Here is a 20,330-nt window from a genome sequence, read left to right as displayed (position 1 = left end):
GCTTTTTCTAATGAGTAAAGTTTTCTTTGTCGCTCATAAAATGACAACAATGACCCTGTAAGAATGGAAGTGTAACTTTGCCACCTCAGACCAAAAGTTACATCTAGGCCAGACTTCCTACAGTGGACAAGGAACTGCCTCCTTTTGTAACAAGGGTCATAACCTCTGACAATGGAGACTCCATTTAAATTATTGTAGTTTCTTATTCTTATTCTTCTTATTTCTTATTCTTCTTGTTTGTTGCTTGTTACCAAAAGTCTCCAGCGAGACTCCAGCACATTTAAATATATTAATATAAATGGGTCATACTATAAAAATGTAACAAAAAACCCCCATAATAAGCAGCCACAGGAAGGATTGGCCCCCACACTAGTAGCCACAAACAACATCTCGCTGAGGCGAGCATTCCAGAGACAGGGAGCCACCACTGAAAGGGCCCTTCTCCTGTGTCACCACCCTCCATGCCTCCCTCAGAGGGAGACATAGAAAATGGCCTCAGAAGGAGGTCTAAACATCTGGGCAGGTTCATATTTTGAGGTGCCTTCCAGAAGATATCATGGTCCTGAGCTGTAATGAGCTCTATTGCTCAAAAGCAGCCTTTTGAATTGTCAATCGCAGTTTCGACAGCACTGGTGGTTCTATGATCTGCTTGACTTGAATTGTGTCAGCTGCCAGGACGGCCGTGTTCTGCGCTCCTCGAAGGCCGCTTTCAAAGGCAGCCCCATGCAGAGCGCAATGCAGGAGTCCAACCCTGAGGTCATCATACCAGAGTCCTGCTTGAGCCAACCAAAGAAAACTGGCTTATCTAGGCCACCATACTGTTCTTGGCAGTGACAGAACAGCTCCCATACCACTTCCCAGAAAACCTTGAGCTGGATGTACAGGAGGAGGAAAAAGAGCTTTGCCAGGTGACTTCAACTGATGCAGCTTGCTGTTCAAAATAGACATCACATACATCCCTAAAGCAAAGCCACAAGCAGGAGAGGCCAGCATGTTTAAGGGAATACTGAAATGCGCCCAAGTAGCAACAAAAAAGTCTCTCCCGTTTTCTGAACAGCTTAACAAGGACTAAACATGCACAGCAGTCATCTGGAAAAGGAAAATAAGGAGAGGGGTGGGATGGACTGTCAGGAGGCAAGTATGGCTGGCAGCCTAGCCAGAAGCGCTCCTCATAGATTGCAACATTTCATTACAGCACTATTACTATTTCTGTGCAGCATTAATGCAGTCATGCAATCACAGATGCTGGCACTAGGTGGCAGACTATCCCTGTTGCAATAGATGCATAGGAAAGGCCAGGCGTCTCTGCAACAAAATCTTACAGTTTGCACAGGGCTCTGCTTCAGGGTCCTGGCCAGACAAGCACTCTCTGCCGGGATACACCCGCCTCTTCTCTGCCCCGGTTCCCGTCCTCCCCCCCACTCCAACAAGCATGGTTCATTCACATACTAGCATCCTGCAAAATGTTAGAAGGATCTCCATTCAGTGCACCATTGTTCATGCAGCCCAAACTAGCAGTGAAGCAGATATTTATTCCCAGGTAAAAGGGGACAACCTTGCAGCCTGTATCTCATCCTTGCCTCCTTCGATGTGGCTCTGCTCTAACTAAAGCAAGAAAGCAACATCTGACCATGGATGCTGGTCTATTTGGGCAAATGTACCAATTGGAGGGACGCGGGTGGCACTGTGGGTTAAACAACAGAGCCTAGGACTTGCCAATCAGAAGGTCGGCGGTTCGAATCCCCACGATGGGGTGAGCTCCCGTTGCTTGGTGCCAGCTCCTGCCAACCTAGCAGTTTGAAAGTGTGTCAAAGTGCAAGTAGATAAATAGGTACCACTCTGGCGGGAAGGTAAACGGTGTTTCCGTGTGCTGCTCTGGTTCGCCAGAAGTGGCTTAGTCATGCTGGCCACACGACCCAGAAGCCGTACGCCGGCTCCCTCAGCCAATAAAGTGAGATGAACGCTGCAACCCCAGAGTCAGCCGCGTCTGGGTCTAATGGTCAGGGGTCCCTTTACCTTTACCAATTGGTTTGTCCTCACCTGACTGCCTTACTTACAACCTGTCTAGGGGTTGGCATTGCCTGTCAGTTTCCCTTAAGTCTCTGGGTCTCCCTTGGAGAACTCAGCGGAGAGGAGGATGGGGGCAGAAGTAGAGTTGGTTGGCTCTGACGCCACCTACTGTTGATCTCCTTGCCTTTGGCCCCATCAGCTGCCAGTGACATATGACTTGTAGCTACCCCATGAGTGTGTCACATGCCTGGCTGCATCTCCCCAGAATAGGTAGAACACAACTTTGGACTTACCATATTCAGGTCCTTTTCTATAGTTGACAGTATCCTTGAATGGGTGGTAATCAGTGGCACTGAGAAGGAGAACATAGAATTGCAGAGTTCGAAGGGACCCCGAGGGCTATCTAGTCCAACCCTCTGCAACGCAGGAATCTTTTGCCCAACGTCGGCCTTGAACCCACAACCCTGAGAGTCAAGAGTCTCGGGCTCTAGCGACTGAGCCACTCTGAACGCATTATGACAGATCCTCTGCAACGGAACAGGTACCCACAGAGGTGAATATAAGGGGCTGTTGTTGCCCCCCCCCCAAGCAACTGGTATTCAAAGGCATTCTGTCCTGAATCAGAGCGCGCCCCCCCCCACTTTGCTTTCATGGCTTTCGGCCACTAGATCTAACCGCCACAAATTAATCTTATCTCATTTTAAACCCAGCACTCATGGTATTCCAGTGCCCTAAGTGATTTCTAGGGACGCAGGTGGCACTGTGGGTTAAACCACAGAGCCTAGGACTTGCCGATCAGAAGGTCGGCAGTTCGAACCCCCGCGACAGGGTGAGTTCCCGTTGTTCAGTCCCTGCTCCTGCCAACCTAGCAGTTCGAAAGCACGTCAATGTGCAAGTAGATAAATAGGTACCACTCTGGCGGGAAGGTAAACAGCGTTTCTGTGCGCTGCTCTGGCTCTGGTCATGCTGGCCATGTGACCCGGAAGCTGTACGCCGGCTCCCTCGGCCAGTAAAGCGAAATGAGCGCTGCAACCCCAGAGTCGGTCACGACTGGACCTAACGGTCAGGGGTCCCTTTAACTTTAAGTGATTTCTGCATTGAGTGTGGCTTTCTGAATCTACTGCCAATTTCACTGCGTGACTCCCAGGCTCTACTCTTATTGGAGAGGGGGGAGAAAGGAAGCATCTCTTGCTTTGTAAGAACCCAGGAGACCTGTTGGATCAGGCCATTGGTCTATCTAGCACAGCCTCCTGTTCTCAGTGGCAAACCAGGTATCTTCAAAGCACAAAACCTGAGTACAACAGAGATCTCTCTCCTCCCGTGGTTTCCACGAACAGGTATTCACAAGCATACTGAAGCAGCCATTGCAGCTAGCAGTCATTGACAGAGTTATCCTCCACAAATCCGTTTTTTGGTAGCCATCACTGCCTCTTGTGGGAACCAAACTACACACTGTGCGTAGTCCTTTTGGCCCGTCCCGAATCTGTCAGCACTGAGTTTCATGAATGTCCACGAATTCCGGCACTATGAGAATTGGAGAAAAACATTTCCCGATCCGTTTTCTACATGCTGCACATTAACTTCATACAGTTCTATCATGTTCCCCTCCCCACCAGCTCCAAAATCCAGAACGACAATGTTACAGCCCCCTCAAAAGAAAAAGAAAGAAATAATTTGAAAGAACAAAGACTACACATGACATTTGAACAATTCAGCCGTGTCTGGGAAGGAAACCAACCCTGGCAATTTAAAATTCTGTCTTTGGGTTTGACCTGAAAATTTGACCTACTCAGAATCATAGCTGCCAACGTTTTCCTTTTTTTAAGGGAAATTCCCTTATTCCGAATAGGATCCCTTGCAAGAAAAGGGAAAAGTTGACAGCTATGCTCAGAATCTCCAAGGAAATGAGTACTATCCTATCTAGGGGAGGAGCCAAAAGCAAGAGTGGGAGGAGCTTATTTTCAGCTGCTCATAGCTCCGCCTTCCACGTTCTTGAGGCTCTGCCTCAGAGGCAACCAGCCAAAGCCTCTCTCTCTCTCCCCCAGAAATGTTGAGGAGTCTTGCTTTGTTCCTACCAGGTCCCACTGGGCTGTGCTCCTTCCCTAAAAAGCTCCACTCTTCTAAGGTTAATATGCCTGGCAGATCAAAGTTGAATGAGGAAGCATCCCGCCCCCCCCCCCCCAAAAAAAAACCTGGAACAACAACAACAACAAAAGCCGCACATTGAGGCCACTGGGTACTTGGCAGGGAATTCTCAACTCTCCCTGCAGCCACAGATCCGAGAGTAAAGCACAGCATGGTCCTCCTCTTCAGAGGAAATGTAGGTCAACAGGTGCCCCTTTCTACTATCCAGCGGCTCTTTATTTTCGCTTTCAACCTGTTTAGGCCCTAGGCTTTGAAAACACATCAAAAAATGCAGCAACTTATGAGGTTGTCAACTCAGAGGGGAAATCGAGGCACCATAAACTCCATTGAAGTCTCTCATTCCAATGTCTGCTTCCTGGGCATAACATGATTATCTCTTCCAGTAATCTGAATGGGGCGATGGAAACCTCAGCTGGGTTGAATACACAGCAGCAGAATTCGACTGCCCCCCACCCTCAATCCACGCAGAGAGAAAGTAACGTTATTGTAAATCATGCATGTTTAAAAATAATAATAATAATTAAAAAGCGGAATAGGGACAAAGGCGAACACAGCGAGTAATTTATAAAACGAGACCGTTTAGGAATTACAACAACAAAAAATCCAGTTGTGTGCAATTTTTTTTCTCTCCTTTTATTAGACAGAGGGTTTCCTTAAAATGCCAGTAACAAGTCACAGTGATTATTGATGGTTGAACTGAAATGCAAATATACGGAAAGGAAAAAATACTGCAACATGTCGCGTATGTTTTTTTTTTAATATGGTTTTACCCTGGTCCACCAAACCATCTGTCTTTGAAAGATGCTCATTTAAAAAGGATAACTCTGTCTTCTCTTTCCAAAAGGAAGAGATTGTTTGTTTTGTTTTTTTTCAAATTTTCTGTTAACGTGTCTAATATTCCTGCAAGGAAAAAAAAAGAAAAAAAAGAAATCAGCCTTCTCAACGGCCTTCATTTGATAACAATATTTATATATATATGTAGCTATAGGCAGGTAGATATATATATAAATATATAATATATATATTTCTATGATTCTCTTCTTCTTCTTCCTCTTCTTAATCTATGCAAAGTCTCTCCATAAAGAGATCAACCATTTTTTTTAAAAAAAACAAACCTACAAAGAAGCAACACATTAAAAAAAATAAAAATAAAAATAAAACGGGGTAGGGGGAGGGAAGGGGGAAAAATGTCTTAAGAACATTATTATAGTCATACTTCGTTGATTACATGGAAAAAAGGGGGGATTAATAATCACTATGTAGGACTGTTCATTAAATGTTCTGATTGGGGGAAATTCAAGTGCAGTAGCAGGACCTGGTTTTTCTCAATTACCAGGTTGCCTAATAGAAATCAAGAAAGGGGAAAGCGGGAGGAGAAAGAAGAAAAGAACAGCGTGTGTGTGTTTTAATCTTTTTTTTTTTTGTATGTCCCCACCCCCCTCCTCCCCAGACCTGTTGCACCCTCCCTTCTTCCTCCTCCCTCTTCTTCCTCCTCCCTCCTCACTTCACAACGGGGGGGGGGGGGGGCCACGCAGTTTGGAATGTATGGAGTTTCGGCCGGGCGCCCGGCGGTCCCTAAGCCAGCTTCAAGGTGCTCACTGGGAACGAAGGCATGGTGACCATGGTGACGGGGTTCAAGACCGTCTGCCCCACCAGCTGTGGGTGGTGCACCACCTGAGTCCCGACGGCCGGCTTGGCCATGACGGCTGGCTGCCCCAGGCCGGCCGTCCCGTTCACTTGCTGGTGAGAGATGGTGTGGGCGATGTGGCTGACCACCGGCTGGCTGACCGCCACAGGCTGTGGGTAGAGGGGGAGCTGTTGGCCCAGGTGCGCCACGTGGTTGAGGGCGGCCGGGTGCACTGTGATGTGGCCGATGGGCTGGGCGGCAGCCGTGAGCTGGACCGGGCTAGAGGCGGAGGAAGGGGCGATGTGTGCGATGTGCTTGCCCGGCGGCCCCTGCAGGACGTGGTTGACAGTCTGGATGACGGAGGCATGCGTGGTGGCCGTGTGGGCGATAACAGTCGATTGAACAGTGGAGGCCGCCACCAGGTGAGTCTGTGCGGGGACGATGGCCTGGGGAGGCACCAGCGCTTGGGGCGGAAGGGGGGGCTGCGCGTGCGGCGGAGGAGGAGGGGCGTGCTTCTGGGCCAGAGGCAGGACGGACGGGTGGTGCGAGGCGGCGATGGGGGGCACCGCCTTCAAGAGCTCGGGGTGCTGGCGGTGGGACAGCTTCGGCAAGGAGTTCGCCGGCCGGTCGTCTTCCATGTCTTCGTCCATGTTGTCTTCACCCTCTGTGGAGAGGACAAAACGGGGGCACATGTATTTATTACAGTCATACCTCGAGTTACAGACGCTTTGGGTTGTGTTTTTTTGGGTTACAGACCGCCCAAACCCGGAAGTACTGGAACGGATTACTTCCAGGTTTTGGCGGTTGCACATGCGCAGCAGCGCTAAATCGCGCTTTGCACGGAATCGCCGAATTGCAACCCACATGTGTGCAAACGCGCAGCTGCAGGTTGCAAACGTGCATCCCGCACAGATCACGTTCACAACCCGAGCATCCACTGCACATGTTTGAATTTTTTTTTTTTTTGGAAATAATTTTTGATTTTACAAATACAAAATTATAACAATGCAACCATACACACCCACATTTAAAGATCCCTCCGAATCTCTGGACTTCCCACCTTCCCTTTTGTGGGTCCTATTATCAAACCTTTTCTACTGAATCTTTTTAAATAGTCCGTATTTTGTGTAACTCCATTATCTCCATAGTACTTGCTCCGTGTTTGAAAAGAGGCACATTTTCCACAAGACTATCGACCGCTTGGGACCAAGCGAAGATGCCTGGCGTCTCCATCCGCTGGAGGTGTGTGCCTGGGGATCATTGAATCGCGACTGTTTTCACACACTAATGCCACATCCTATAGAATTCTATCAGTTCTTTTTTTATCTGTAAAATCGGAATGAATTTCAGGAACCATCATGTTTTTTCCTCTGCAGCCTGAACAGGAGCAGTGAAAAGCTTTACGGTTCATTGTTGCAGCTTCTCTTCACTTACCCCACCCCACTGCCCTGCTGACAGCTGCAAAGAATATTTTTACGTTATGAATGGTCCGTGTCATCATTAAGAAAAAGAGGTCGGAATAGGCCAGTGTGTGTGTGTGTGTGTGTGTGTGTGTGTGTGTGTGTGTACTGTCCCTGGATAGAGCGACTTTTCTCATCGTTCATAACCTAGCTCGAGGTTGGCGACTGAACTAGCCAGATGTTTAACTGAGAATCAATCACAGTCAGCCCATCATTTGAAAGGTAATTTCGCCTTGCCCCAAAATGACAACTAGGCATTCCGTTTTGGTGACCTAGCTTATATATCTGAGTTTCTAACACTGGTTTGTATCCTCGCTCTTTCTGCCAAAGGAGCTCAGATGTGGCACACAATGAAAATTCCTGAAGTTTTTTTTTTTTTTTTAAAAAAACAATTCCAATGTAGATGCAGGATGGGAAGGTCTAGAATCACAGAATTGTAGAGGTGGGAAAGGACCCTGAGGGTCATCTAGTCCAACCCCCTGCAATGCAGGAACCTTTTGCCCAGTGGGGGACTCGAACCCACAACCCTGAGATTAAGAGCCTCATGCTCTACCAACTGAGCTATCCCAGCCTCAGCCTCTAGTTAAAAGGCTTGTTAGAGGGTGAAAGTCTTCAGAAGACACCAGAAACAGACAACAGAGATGGTGCCTGTCTAATGATGGCATCTGCAGATGTTCACCTGCCAAGCACAGTGATCTGTAAGGTATATTACAAGAGGTGAGATAATTTTTCAGGTATTCTGGCACCAAGTTTACACACTAAAAGCAGCACCCTGACCTTAGCACAGTAGCTAATTGGCAACTACTGGTACCACTGCCTCTTTGGCACAATGGAACATGAACATACGAACTTCATCACATCCGAAAGTTACAGACAGTCACTTCCTGGCGTAGTCAACAGAGACCGCACCACCCCCGTCATGAGATGGGAAATGTGTGTTTGGGCTGCACCACTTCAGACTCCATATAAAAAAGCAAATCTGAAAAATGTATTTCATTCCCGCTCATAGAAAGCTAGTATACACTGAGGTCCAGCGCCGAGGGTCTTCTGGCGGTTCCCTCGCTGCGAGAAGCCAAGTTACAGGGAACCAGGCAGAGGGCCTGCTCGGTAGTGGTACCTGCCCTGTGGAACGCCCTCCCACCAGATGTCAAAGAGAAAAATAACTACCAAACTTTTAGAAGACATCTGAAGACAGCCCTCTTTAGGGAAGCTTTTAATGTTTAATAGGTTATTGTATTTTAGTGTTTTGTTGGAAGCTGCCCAGAGTGGCTGGGGAAACCCAGCCAGATGGGTGGGGTATGAATAATAAGTTGTTGTTGTTGTTGTTGTTGTTGTTGTTGTTATACAAGGGGAAAATATTCTGTCACCCTGAGAAGCTAGTTTGCTACCTCCAGGGAATTTGTTTGCAGGGAGGAGCATTTAAATCATGCGAGCCTGAAACAGGATAGCCTCAGACACAGCAGCTGAGGAGGGGGGCCAGAGGAGTGGAGTTTTCCTGGATGGTGCGAATCTGGAACTGCTTGTTGGGGCATGTGCAGAGTTGCTCGCATACCATGGTGGGCTGGCCCTGGATGGGAGTTTAGTACATGGTTCAGAATGCAGCCTATTGGGCAGAAGAACATAGGAATTTGTCTTATACAGAGTCACACCGAAGACCAATCTAGCATGGGCGCTGGCTATGCTGCCTGGTGGTGCCTCTGCAGAATTGCAGACAGGATTTCAACTGGAGATGCTGAGGACTGGAACCTGGGACCTTCTGCATGCAAAAGATAGCTCAGTTGTCCAGGAGGACTCAAGTTGGCAGAGCATGAGACTCTTCATCTCAAGGTTGTGGGTTCGAATCCCACGTTGGTCCCTTCCAGCTCTATGGTTCTACAAAGCAGGTGCTCTATCAATGAGCTACAGCCGTGAGCGCATCTCTGTGCGCCCCGCCAGCCCCCAAAATCAACCCGCCATACCACCAGGCCTGCTGGGCAGCATTTCGGACGCACCTGACGCAGTCGAGGTAGACGCTTGATCGTCCTCCGGCTGAACCGTCTGCCGGATAATCCGGTCGATCTCCAGGATATCCATCCACTGGCTGAGCTCGTGCTTCAGGTCCGCCAGCCGCTGCTGCGTGGCGATCTTCTCCCTCGCCAGCCGCTCCATCTCGTGCTCGTACTCCTTCTCCTTGCGCTTCAAAGTCTGCAAAAAGGACCCGGATAAAATAAGGAGACCCGCAGGAGGAAAGGAGGACCACAAAGGCAGAACGACAGATTTAAAAAACCCCCAAAAACTGGGGTTGGGGACAACATCTCTGGAACTCACTATACCCCTCGGGGATTCGCCAAAGCTTGCGCCTGAGCACGCTGGGAAAACAGCAAAGGTTTTGCACTCAGAATTGCTTCGCTTTCCGTGGAGGAAGTGGAAATCTTTGGGCTGCAAAACCCTAGACGCAGCGAAGGAAGAGTCTGGAAATCTTTTTAAAATCGCTCAGAAAATTCTCTGCTGCAACAAAGCCTGCAACCCAATCCGAAGCATGCATAACTAAAATAAGCAGCGTATTCCTTCGCTGCTTACCCCCCTCACCCGCTTTGCCCGTTGTTTCCCCTGTGCTGAGTTTTACAAAGCGTCTTGGGGCAGAGACCTGCCTTGCTTGTGCGCTGCAAAAGTGCTATCAACGCTGACGGTACCGTATGAAAACGAAAGCTAATCGATCAATACTAGTAACTGGAACGCAAACAACAGGAGGGGAAGAAAGGGAGGAGGTTTTTAAATCAGGGGTCATCAATATATGAAGATAAAATATAAAGAACTGGACTCATTGGCAGGATCTGAGTAAACAATAACAATTGTATTATTATTATTAAAAAAAATAAGATTATATGTATTGGGAAATTTTGGGGGAAACAATATGCAGGGTGAACAATATGGAAATAAAACAAAATGGGAGTATGAGGGAAGTCCAGGGGAGGGGGTAGGAAAACTGTTAAGAGAAATATTGTTAGAGGATGTATATACGAAAAACCAATAAAAATATTTTTTTAAAAAATAAATAAATCAGGGGTCAGCAAACTTTTTCAGAAGGGAGCTGGGTCCACTGTCCTTGGGGGGGGGGCGGACTATATTGGGGGGGGGGGGAATGAACAAATTCCTATGCCCCACAAATAACCCAGAGATGCATTTGAAATAAAATAAAAGGGCACATTCTACTCATGTAAAAACACACTGATTCCCGGTCCGCCCGTGGGCCAGATTGAGAAGGCGATTGGGCTGGATCCAGCCCCAAGGCCTTAGTTTGCCTAAAAGGTAAAGGTAAAGGTACCCTTGCCCGTACGGGCCAGTCTTGACAGACTCTGGGGTTGTGCGCCCATCTCACTCAAGAGGCCGGGGGCCAGCGCTGTCCAGAGACACTTCCGGGTCACGTGGCCAGCGTGACATCGCTGCTCTGGCGAGCCAGAGCTGCACACGGAAACGCCGTTTACCTTCCCGCTGGTAAGCGGTCCCTATTTATCTACTTGCACCTGGGGGTGCTTTCGAACTGCTAGGTTGGCAGGCGCTGGGACCGAGCAGCGGGAGCGCACCCCGCCGCAGGGATTCGAACCGCCGACCTTTCGATCGGCAAGTCCTAGGCGCTGAGGCTTTAACCCACAGCGCCACCTGCGTCCCTTTTGCCTACCCATGTTTTAAATGCTGCAAACACACCAGCGCTTCTGCATCCCCAAACTTGGCCTTCCAGCTGTTTTGGGACTACAACTCCCATCATCCCTAGCTAACAGAAGCAATGGTCAGGGATGATGGGAATTGTAGTCCCGGAAGAGCTGGAGGGCCGAGTTTGGGGGTGCCTGGGAAAGAACATGCCATATGTGGAAATGAAGGTCCACGTATGTTAATCGCCATCACATGGGTGATGGGACATGCGGCAAGGAGGCCTCACCAAATCACAGCTTCCTAGATTGCACAAATGTAGAGGAATGGGTGCAAAAGGCAGCGTGGTTACCATGAGGGGAAGTGTGGTGTCGTGGTTAGAGTGCTGGGCTAGGACCTGTGAGGACTGGGTTCAAATCCCTGCTCAGCCATGATGCTCAGTGGGTGAGTTTGGGCCAGTTGCAGCCTCTCAGCCTTCTCTACCTCCCAGAGTTGTTGTGAGAACAAAGTGAGAAGGGATGCAAGAAAGCCATTGAAAGCAATGGAACTAAATAAAGACACAATTTATACACAGAATAGACCCGCTGAAATCAACAGACCCGCTGAGCACAAGACAAACTTTGGATACAAGCCAGTGTGTTTTAGCATAAAGGCACAACAAAGGATGCCTAATCGTCCCAATGACACACAATTAGCTGATAATTGGGGTGGGAGAAAGATAAATACAGTACCACTTCCTAGCTCTCAGGGATGCTTTGGGGAGGCCGTTCCCAGATTCCCCCTCCATCTTGGGGCATCCCTCTGAATTCTCCCTCTGCAAAGCAACGCTCTTCACACACTGAGAATGCAGCATTTCCCCCAGCTCAAACCTGCACCCCGTAAAGCACAGAAAGATCAAGGAGGCAAATCCTATAAGCAGGAAAGCTTGGCTTGGGAAGGGCTGTGTGGGGTTCTCTCTGGCAGCCACGGCACTGGAAGGTGGCAGAGGGGAGGGGGTTGGCGGCGCTGCTGGGCAAAGAAGCCAGAAAAGGATGAGATCAGACCTCTAGTTGCACGTGACCAGATTCTGCTTCTCCGCCACTGCGGTCTAAGCGGCAACTCCAGGAGCCCGGCTAATGAAGTGGGAGGCGCATTTATACTGTGGAGAGGTTTGCGGGAAGGGGAGCCAGACTTTGAGCCCCTCTCTTGCACCCTTCGAGCTCCCCATCTGGGGTGGGGAGAGCAAACTCATGTTCTTTGAAAACAAGAATAAAACCTCTTCCAAAAAATAAGTGTTGAAGGTGTCCGTGGGAAGCTTCCTGGTGCAGAGTCAGGCCATTGGTGTCCCCTCCTCCCTTCCTCCCATTGTTAACGCTGTACTGCCAGGGTTTCTCAGAGCTGGGAAGGAACCCAGAGGTCATCTAGCTCAACCCCTGCTTCATGCAGGGTGCAGTCCAGACTCTGCTACGGCACCTCCAGTGAAAGGGAGATCAATGCCTTCTGCCCCCTGCCTGGAAAAGCACCCCCAAAATGAAAAGACAGAATGTGTTTGTGTGCAAGTTCCCCCTCCCCACCGTGCCCACTTTCCTGAACATCTGAACAAAGGCAATTTGAAAACAGAAAATGCCCTTATGGTTGGGAAACAAGGGAGGCAGGGGGAGAGAGAATTAAAGGAGGTTTTTATTTGTGAATCAAATTGGTGCAGGGTAGATTCAATACTGGCTCAGCCCTCGCTCAAACTAGCCAACCTGCAAATTTGGATTGTGCTTTTTTCAGACTCTGCTCGCTTGACCGAATGCTCCCATACACACAAACGTTATACAAATATCCTTGCATAAAGAAAGCCAGCATGTCAGGGAAATGGAGGCACACACATTCTCTGGATTCTTGCCTTCTACTTGCACGGATTTTATTTTTCTTATTTTGCATACGGGGAAGAAGCGCCCCAGCATGCTCCCCGTAGGCTGAGGCGATAGAAGCCAAGGCACAAGTGACTTGCAGCCTCAGTAAGAACTAGGCCCTTGAAGGGAGGGAGGAACGGATTGGGCAGGGATGGTGGCACTTACAACTTGGCTTGTTTACCGAGATCGCCCAATGCTGTACGCTTTGCTGCACCAGATCAGGACACGCATGGACTGGCTTTGCACCAGCAGGCTGAAGCAGAGGGTTTTCCCCTCCACTCTGGGGAGCTGCCCTCTCGCAGTGTTGCAAAGATGCTTTTTTAAAAAAAAAACCACTTCGCGAAATCTAAGCCTACAGGCATTGTGCAGAAAACCCTCGCGAGGGAACGGCAGCGGTACACAACTAGCAAGAGCGAGAAAGATGCTTTCAAAACACACACCTAAAAACAACAACACATTCCTGCCAGCGTCTGCAAAGTGCTGGGAAAATGGACTTTTAGCTTTAATTGCCCGTCATCCTGAACGACCCCCAAATTCAAGCAATCTCCCCTTTACACTCTGCCGATGGACAGGCCCCCCCATCCTGGTTTTTGCTGAGTCATGCATTCCCAGGAGGCTCCGGGACAGACGCCCCGCAGGAAGAGAGTCAGCAGCCCCGGCCTTCCCTCCAGCTAAACTCTGTCACCAGCCTCAGCCTCGCCCCTCTCCCTCCTGGGAAAAACAACTTGACCACGTGCTGTTTCCCCACAGCTGCCCTCCTCACACAGCAGACTCCAACCGGCACATTGATTCCACTGCCAAATCAGAGAGAGGGTTGCCTGCCCATGAGGGTTGTGCTTACTAAACACAAGCGAACAGAACATTGAGCACTCTGCCCAGGAAACTCTCCTTCGCCTGAACGGTTTGGAATCAAAGCGGGGAAAGTGCTTTGCAGGCCCCAGACAAGCAGGCGGATGTTGGGGCTTGCAAAGCGTTGCAACCACTACTATGCGATAAGATCCACAATCCTGTAATATTACATATGAGCCTGTTCTACTGATGAAGCCTAGGATGGCGAAAGAAGGCTAATATTCTGGAAATCCTTGTCTTAAGACTCTGTGAAAGGATTCTGTGGAACTGTAACAACCCTTCATGTGGATTATTGGACTCTATGAACCGACAGGTGAAATAGAAACTTATACCTGTATGGACCTTGTTATGTACTGAAGTTCTCACCCTGGGCCAGAGGGGATACTGTAGATAGTTTTCACTCAGTTCCACATATGCAAATAAGGGATTGAAAGTGACGTTCAGTGATTGGATAGTTACAGAAAGTTGTTACAGTTACGTTGTAGTGGAGCTCTATATAAGCAGGCTGGCTGAACCCTTCAGTTCAGTTCTGTTCTGGCCTGTGAATAAACAAGAGCTGTTTGAAGAATCGCTGTGTCGTCTGATGTGTTCACCCACAACTTAACAGAACTTATGCGTGAACTGACTAGAGCATGAACTGATCCACTGGGTCTTTTGCTTTTTTCGTTGAACTTTATGAGACTTCCGTTGAAATCTACAATTTGATACAATGAATAGTATACCTTATTTATTCAAAAGTACAGCGGTTACGTCTTGTGTGTTTATTAAGTATGTTTCACGTAACCATAGGTTTGTTGTTGTTGTTTTGGGGAACTGGATACAGCATTGGCTGGGGCTGCCTGTGCCCAAACGGTTTGGAATCGAAGCAGGGAAAGTGCTTTGCAGCCCCCAGACAAGCAGCCGGTTGTTGGGGCTTGCAAAGCATTGTATGACATCAATGTGACCGATGGGTGGGAAGGTGAACCCCTGAGTGGGGGTGGAGGGGTCTGCTTTACCAGCACCAATTGAGAAATGTGCTGGCAAAGCAGCACCAGGCAGGATTGGACTCTCCACCCACCAGCTGATGAGCGGAGACTTCAATCCTGCTCTCTCTGCAGGGGTCTGCTTTGCCAGTGCATTCCTTGCAGGGGTTGTGCTGGCAATACTGAATAGCTCAACTGGTTAGATTGTGGTGCAGATAACACCAAGGTCGCAGGATCAATCCCAATATGGGACAGCTGCATAATCCTGCATTGCAGGGGGTCAGACTAGATGATCCTCAAGGTCCCTTCCAGCTCTACAATTCTATGATACAGACCCCAGCAGGAAAGAACCATGTCCCTCTCCCTATATGGGTTCTAGGGGAATGGCCTCGCAGTCTAAGATTGGCCTGCAGGATGAATGTTCTCCACCTGGCTTTAGCAGAGCAGTGCAATACAGTGGAACCTTGGGTTACGAACCATCCTCCTAATGAACGCTTTGGGTAACAAGCTCCGCTAACCCAGAAGTAGGTGTTCTGGCTAGTGTACTTTGCCCCGAGATGTGAGCGGAAGTCGCACGGCAGCAACAGTAGGCCCCATTAGCGAAAGCGTGCCTCAGGTTAAGAACAGACCTCCAGAACGAATTAAGTTTGTAAACGGAGGTACAACTGTATTTTGCAGGCTAGCAATGGTGCACGCGGCTCTTCCCAACCTTGCTTTATCCTCACAACAACCCTGCGAGGCAATCCAGGCTGAGAGACGCTGGCTGGCCCAAGGTCCTAACCCAAAATTCTAACCAATGGGTAGGCAAACTAAGGTCCGCGAGCCGGATCTGGCCCAATCGCCTTCTAAATCCAGCCTGTGGACAGTCTGGGAATCAGCATGTTTTTACACAAGTAGAATGTGTCCTTTTATTTAAAATGCATCTCTGGGTTATTTGTGGGGCCTGCCTGCTGTTTTTACATGAGTAGAATGTGTCCTTTTATTTAAAATGCATCTCTGGAGTATTTGTGGGGCAGAGGAATTCGTTCTCCCCCCCCCAAAAAAAATACAGTCCAGCCCCCCACAAGGTCTGAGGGACAGTGGACCAGCCCCCTGCTGAAAAGTTTTGCTGACCCCTGCTCTAACCATTGCACCACAGTGGCTCTCCAAAAGCACAACCGGGGATTCAAACTCAGAGGCTTTGGATCCCCACCTACAGCCACTTTTACCCACTGTGCTCTTATGAGGTACAAGGTACATTTGCTGTTCCACCCAAGATTGCCACTTGGCCCCTGGGTGCTTGCGCAGAGAAGAGTACGGCCCTCAGTCCTCACCCCTGGTCTCATTATGTGTCCCCAGAATAGCTGGGGCAGCAGACACTTTGCATGCAGACGTTCCCAGGATCCAAGCGAACCAGCCTCCCTGCCAAGGTTCCCTTTCCGGCTTGGCTGATCCGGAAAGCTCCCTAAAGGAAACGACGGACACGGCAAACACGTACATGCCATAGCAGGACAGGGTGGCTGGGCCGGGTCCGCAACTGGTAGAATCCTCAAAGCAGCCAGACTAAGGAAGCTCCCCCCCCCATGGCTCCCCCCTCTCCTGCTCTCTCTAAGGAAAGACAAAGGTTCGAGTCAGCTGCAGCCTCCTCCTTCCCCCGGGGAAACCATGTGGGAGACTATCTGCGGAGAGCCTCCTCCTCCTCCTGGCGGCTGCAGGCGGCAGCTTAATCTTTATCCTGGTACCAGCGGCTTGCAAAACTCAATCGGAGCCTAAACCTTCCTAACCCCCCCCCCCCGCCTCTCATTTCTATTAGTCTGACAAATAGGGAAAGTGGGTCAAAAGGCAGGGAAAGAGGGGGGGGGGTTGGGGGCTGGAGGGGAACACTCCAGGCACGGTGACATTCCCAGATCGTGGTTGGCACAGTGTGGCGGCAGATGCCACTTTTAATGGGTATTACAGGCCCAGCAGGGACGTGGGTGGCGCTGTGGGTTAAACCACAGAGCCTAGGGCTTGCCGATCAAAAGGTCGGCGGTTCGAATCCCCGTGACGAGGTGAGCTCCCGTTGCTCAGTCCCAGCTCCTGTCCACCTAGCAGTTCAAAAGCACATCAAAGTGCAAGTAGATAAATAGGTACCGCTCCAGTGGGAAGGTAAATTGTGTTTCCGTGCGCTGCTCTGGTTTGCCAGAAGCGGCTTTGTCATGCTGGCCATATGACCTCTCCGCAAGCAGCGGGAGTGCTCCCACGGCTTGCAGAGAGCTGCCTGTTTGGGGGCTGGGGTCGGGGGAAGCTCAAGCTTCCCCCGCCCCAGCCCCGTGCCTGGGGGGGAAATAATTTTTTCCCCTTTATTTCCCCCCCAAAAAACTGGGTGCGCCCTATGGTCCGGTGTGCCCTATGGTGCGAAAAATACGGTATTTGCAAGTGATAAAATGTGAAGATTTTTATGGTAAAAGTAAGCATGAATTTAAAAAAATGGTTAAAAATTATGATATATGTAAACTGCTAAAGATGAGGTAAAATGAAAATCAGATGGGGGGGACTTGGGGAAGCTCACCCAACAATATTTAGAAAAAATAAGGATAAGACAAGAATTTGTTTGTATTGTTTGTTTTTCTGTTTGTGTTGTTTAGTTGTGTAATAAAATAAAAAAAAAAAGTGGGGGGAAAGGGGGTTGAATAGTCTTGTGGACAAAGATGATCACTTTTGGTTACCAAGTTTTTGGTTACCAAGATTCGTTCCAATTGCGCAGATGAAATAGAACGGAAATAATTCGACAGGATGTGGCATTAAGTGTGTGAAAACAGTCGAGATCCAGGGATCCTCAGGGATGCACCTCCAGATGGTGGAGATGTCCGGAGTTATCCTGGCACCTGAGCATCTTCACCCGGTCACAAGTGGCCTTAGCCAGGTGCAAAATGCTCCTGGTGAATTTCAAACGCTGAGCCGGGTGCACTCTCTCCTGGATAACCCCTGAAGGAATATTTATGACAATAACAGCTACGCTGGCTCCAACGGGAGGGAATCCAAAATACACAGTATGGCGGCAACACCTTTATAAAGTCTGCTACCAAAGTGTGACAAAACCATGAGCAAGCTTTAGAGTCCCCCAGAACTCTTCATCAGGGGTTCAGACACACACAAAACACATCAGGTGTTTGCTAAGTGCAGCACTTCCCTGGAGGGAAGAATCCCATCAAGAATTTGTCATGAGAACGGTGGAAATTTTTAGTTTAAAAAAACTACAAAAACAGCAAACACACAGGGGGGGGGGGATACACCACGAGGCAAGCTATCACATGGGATTGGGTTGCTATAGCAACAACGCACCTACAGGCTCCGGTTCTGGGAGACTTGGCCGTTGCTTGGGCAGCCACATCTCTCAACTGCATTTTGAACCTGTTTTCATTTCGTTTTTCTCTCTGCTGCCACGGCCCCAAAGAGCTGGTCCTGGCCCGAATGACCGGCACCATGATTCTGTGTCGCTTGCAGGTGGACACAGGTGGGTGGGGAAAGCCTCCTTTCACCAAATAAATGAGGGAGATATGTATGTGTGTGTGTGTGTGTGTGTGTGTGTGTGTGTGTGTTTGTGCGTGCGCACGCGCGCGCACACACACACACACACACACACAAAAATAGCATCAACAAGGATCCTGATGGAATTCTGTGCTGGAATTCCAAAGCTGAACCGGTTAAATCGTGACCATTTTTTGCTTGCTCTTCCAGCAGATGGGCAGCGAGGTTAAAAAAAAAAGAATAAATGCGTTCTTTTCGTTTCCACAACCAAATTCTGCTACTGGCCTCAATTTTGCCAAGGAAGTCCAGCTAGAGCATGCTTGGGAGCATATTTTGCACATTTGATTCATGGGGGGAGGGGTGCTGCTGAACCCCTTGGTATCATACTGACCCCCCCAAAAAAGCTCTGTGTGATTTCAGTTACCCGCCAGAGTGGGCGATATCTGCAGCCCCTCCAGATGTTGGGGCAGCCAATTCCCCTCAGCCCCTCGACTAGCGTGGCATGGACAATGGGGGCTGGAGTTTGGTAATGGCCCCGATGTTTGGCCCTACACCAACACTGGGAAGAAGGAGGTTGAAATGAACCAACCAGTGGCTCGGGGAGGGGATCCACTGCTCCTCTCCAAGGGAAGCAAAGCAGCTGGGCCACCAGACTTCCAAAGCACATGGTTTCCCCCAAAGAATCCTGGGAACTGTAGTTTGCCCTTTGCACAGGCCCGGTTTCCAGAAGCCAAAGAAACTACAGCCCCCAGGATTCCATGGGAGAAGCCATGTGTTTCAAATCAGGCAGAGGCAAACTCGGCCCTCCAGATGTTTTGGGACTACAACTCCCATCATCCCTGACCACTGGTCCTGTTAGCTAGGGATGGTGGGAGTTGTAGTACCAAAACTTCTGGAGGACCAAGTTTGCCTATGCCTACTTTAAAAGAATGGCGTGTCTCAGCAACATCAGGGGTAGCCAATGTGGACCCCTCAGGTTGCTGGAGTCTCCAATTTCCAATAGCCCTGTGGCCAGTACCAGAACCTCTGGTGGCCTCCGCAGCACTCACCCACCAGCTGGCCCTACAAGAAGGTAGGCCCAATGGGGTAATGCTGATCAGCCCACAGTTCTGCAGGAAGAGGAGAGGATGGGGCAACTTGCAGGTAAGGCAGCCGCAGAGGTGGAAGGCTGAGACTTTGGCCATGCTGGATCCGAGTGCAAATCTGTATTCTGCTTCCATTGTACTGACTGCAGGGCTGCTTCAAGAAAGCAGACTGGGTGGAGAAAACTTATCCTTGTTCATTCATTAATAATAATGAATAATAATAATAATAATTATTATTATTATTATTATTATTATTTATACCCCACCCATCTGGCTGGGTTTCCCCAGCCACTCTGGGCAGCTTCCAACAGAAGACTAAAATACAATAACCTATTAAACATTAAAAGTTTCCCTAAACAGGGCTGCCTTCAGATGTCTTCTAAAAGTCTGGTAGTTGTTTATCTCTTTGACATCTGGTGGGAAGGTGTTCCACAGGGCGGGTGCCACTACCAAGAAGGCCCTCTGCCGGGTTCCCTGTAACTTGGCTTCTCGCAGTGAGGGAACCGCCAGAAGGCCCTCGGCGCTGGACCTCAATGTCCGGGCAAAACGATGGAGATGGAGACATTCCTTCAGGTATACTGGACCAAGGCCGTTTAGGGCTTTAAAGGTCAGCACCAACACTTGTGCTCGGAAACGTACTGGGAGCCGTACTCAGAATTGTGCTCGGAAACGTACTGGGAGCCAGTGTAGGTCTTTCAAGACCGGTGTTATGTGGTCCCGGCGGCCAGTCCCAGTCACCAGTCTAGCTGCCGGATTCTGGATTAGTTGTAGTTTCCGGGTCACCTTCAAAGGTAGCCCCACATAGAGCACATTGCAGTAGTCCAAGCGAGAGATAACCAGAGCAGCTGCCCTGGACACAGAATTGACCTGCGCCTCCATGGACAGTTGTGAGTCCAGAATGACTCCCAGGCTGTGCACCTGGTCCTTCAGGGGCACAGTTACCCCATTCAGGACCAGCAAGTCCCCCACATGCACCAGCCCCCTGTCCCCCAAGAACAGTACTTTCTGTCTTGTCAGGATTCAACCTCAATCTGTTAGCTGCCATCCAGTGGCAGGTCTTCATCCTCTGATCATGGAAGCTCTGTTTAGGCATCATGGCAAGTAAGCTACTGATGAAGTCCAAGTGTTAGCGTGGTGTGGTGGTTAGGGTGCTGCACTTTGACCTGGGTTCGAATCCTCACTCAGCCAATGAAGCT

General features: G+C 49.4%; 1 protein-coding gene across 2 annotated transcripts in view; it reads right to left on the bottom strand.

Moving 5' to 3' along the window:
- Positions 1–4,762: 4,762 nt before the first annotated feature.
- The window catches only part of MNT (MAX network transcriptional repressor), a 62,037-nt gene continuing 46,469 nt past the window's right edge, over positions 4,763–20,330 (bottom strand). For both annotated transcript variants that reach the window (XM_083714572.1, XM_083714573.1), the window contains exons 5-6: positions 9,234–9,426; positions 4,763–6,446 (exon numbers count right to left, since the gene is read on the bottom strand). In XM_083714572.1, the coding sequence (XP_083570698.1) occupies positions 5,731–6,446; positions 9,234–9,426 (909 nt within the window). In that variant the 3' untranslated portion in view covers positions 4,763–5,730. The remainder of the gene's footprint in view (positions 6,447–9,233; positions 9,427–20,330) is intronic.

This window comes from Podarcis gaigeae, assembly GCF_964106915.1.
Source record: "Podarcis gaigeae genome assembly, chromosome: 15".
In the NCBI taxonomy this organism is placed as follows: domain Eukaryota; kingdom Metazoa; phylum Chordata; class Lepidosauria; order Squamata; family Lacertidae; genus Podarcis; species Podarcis gaigeae.
The sequence above is the reverse complement of the archived record's forward strand: the minus strand, read 5'-3'. Positions and strand labels throughout refer to the sequence as shown.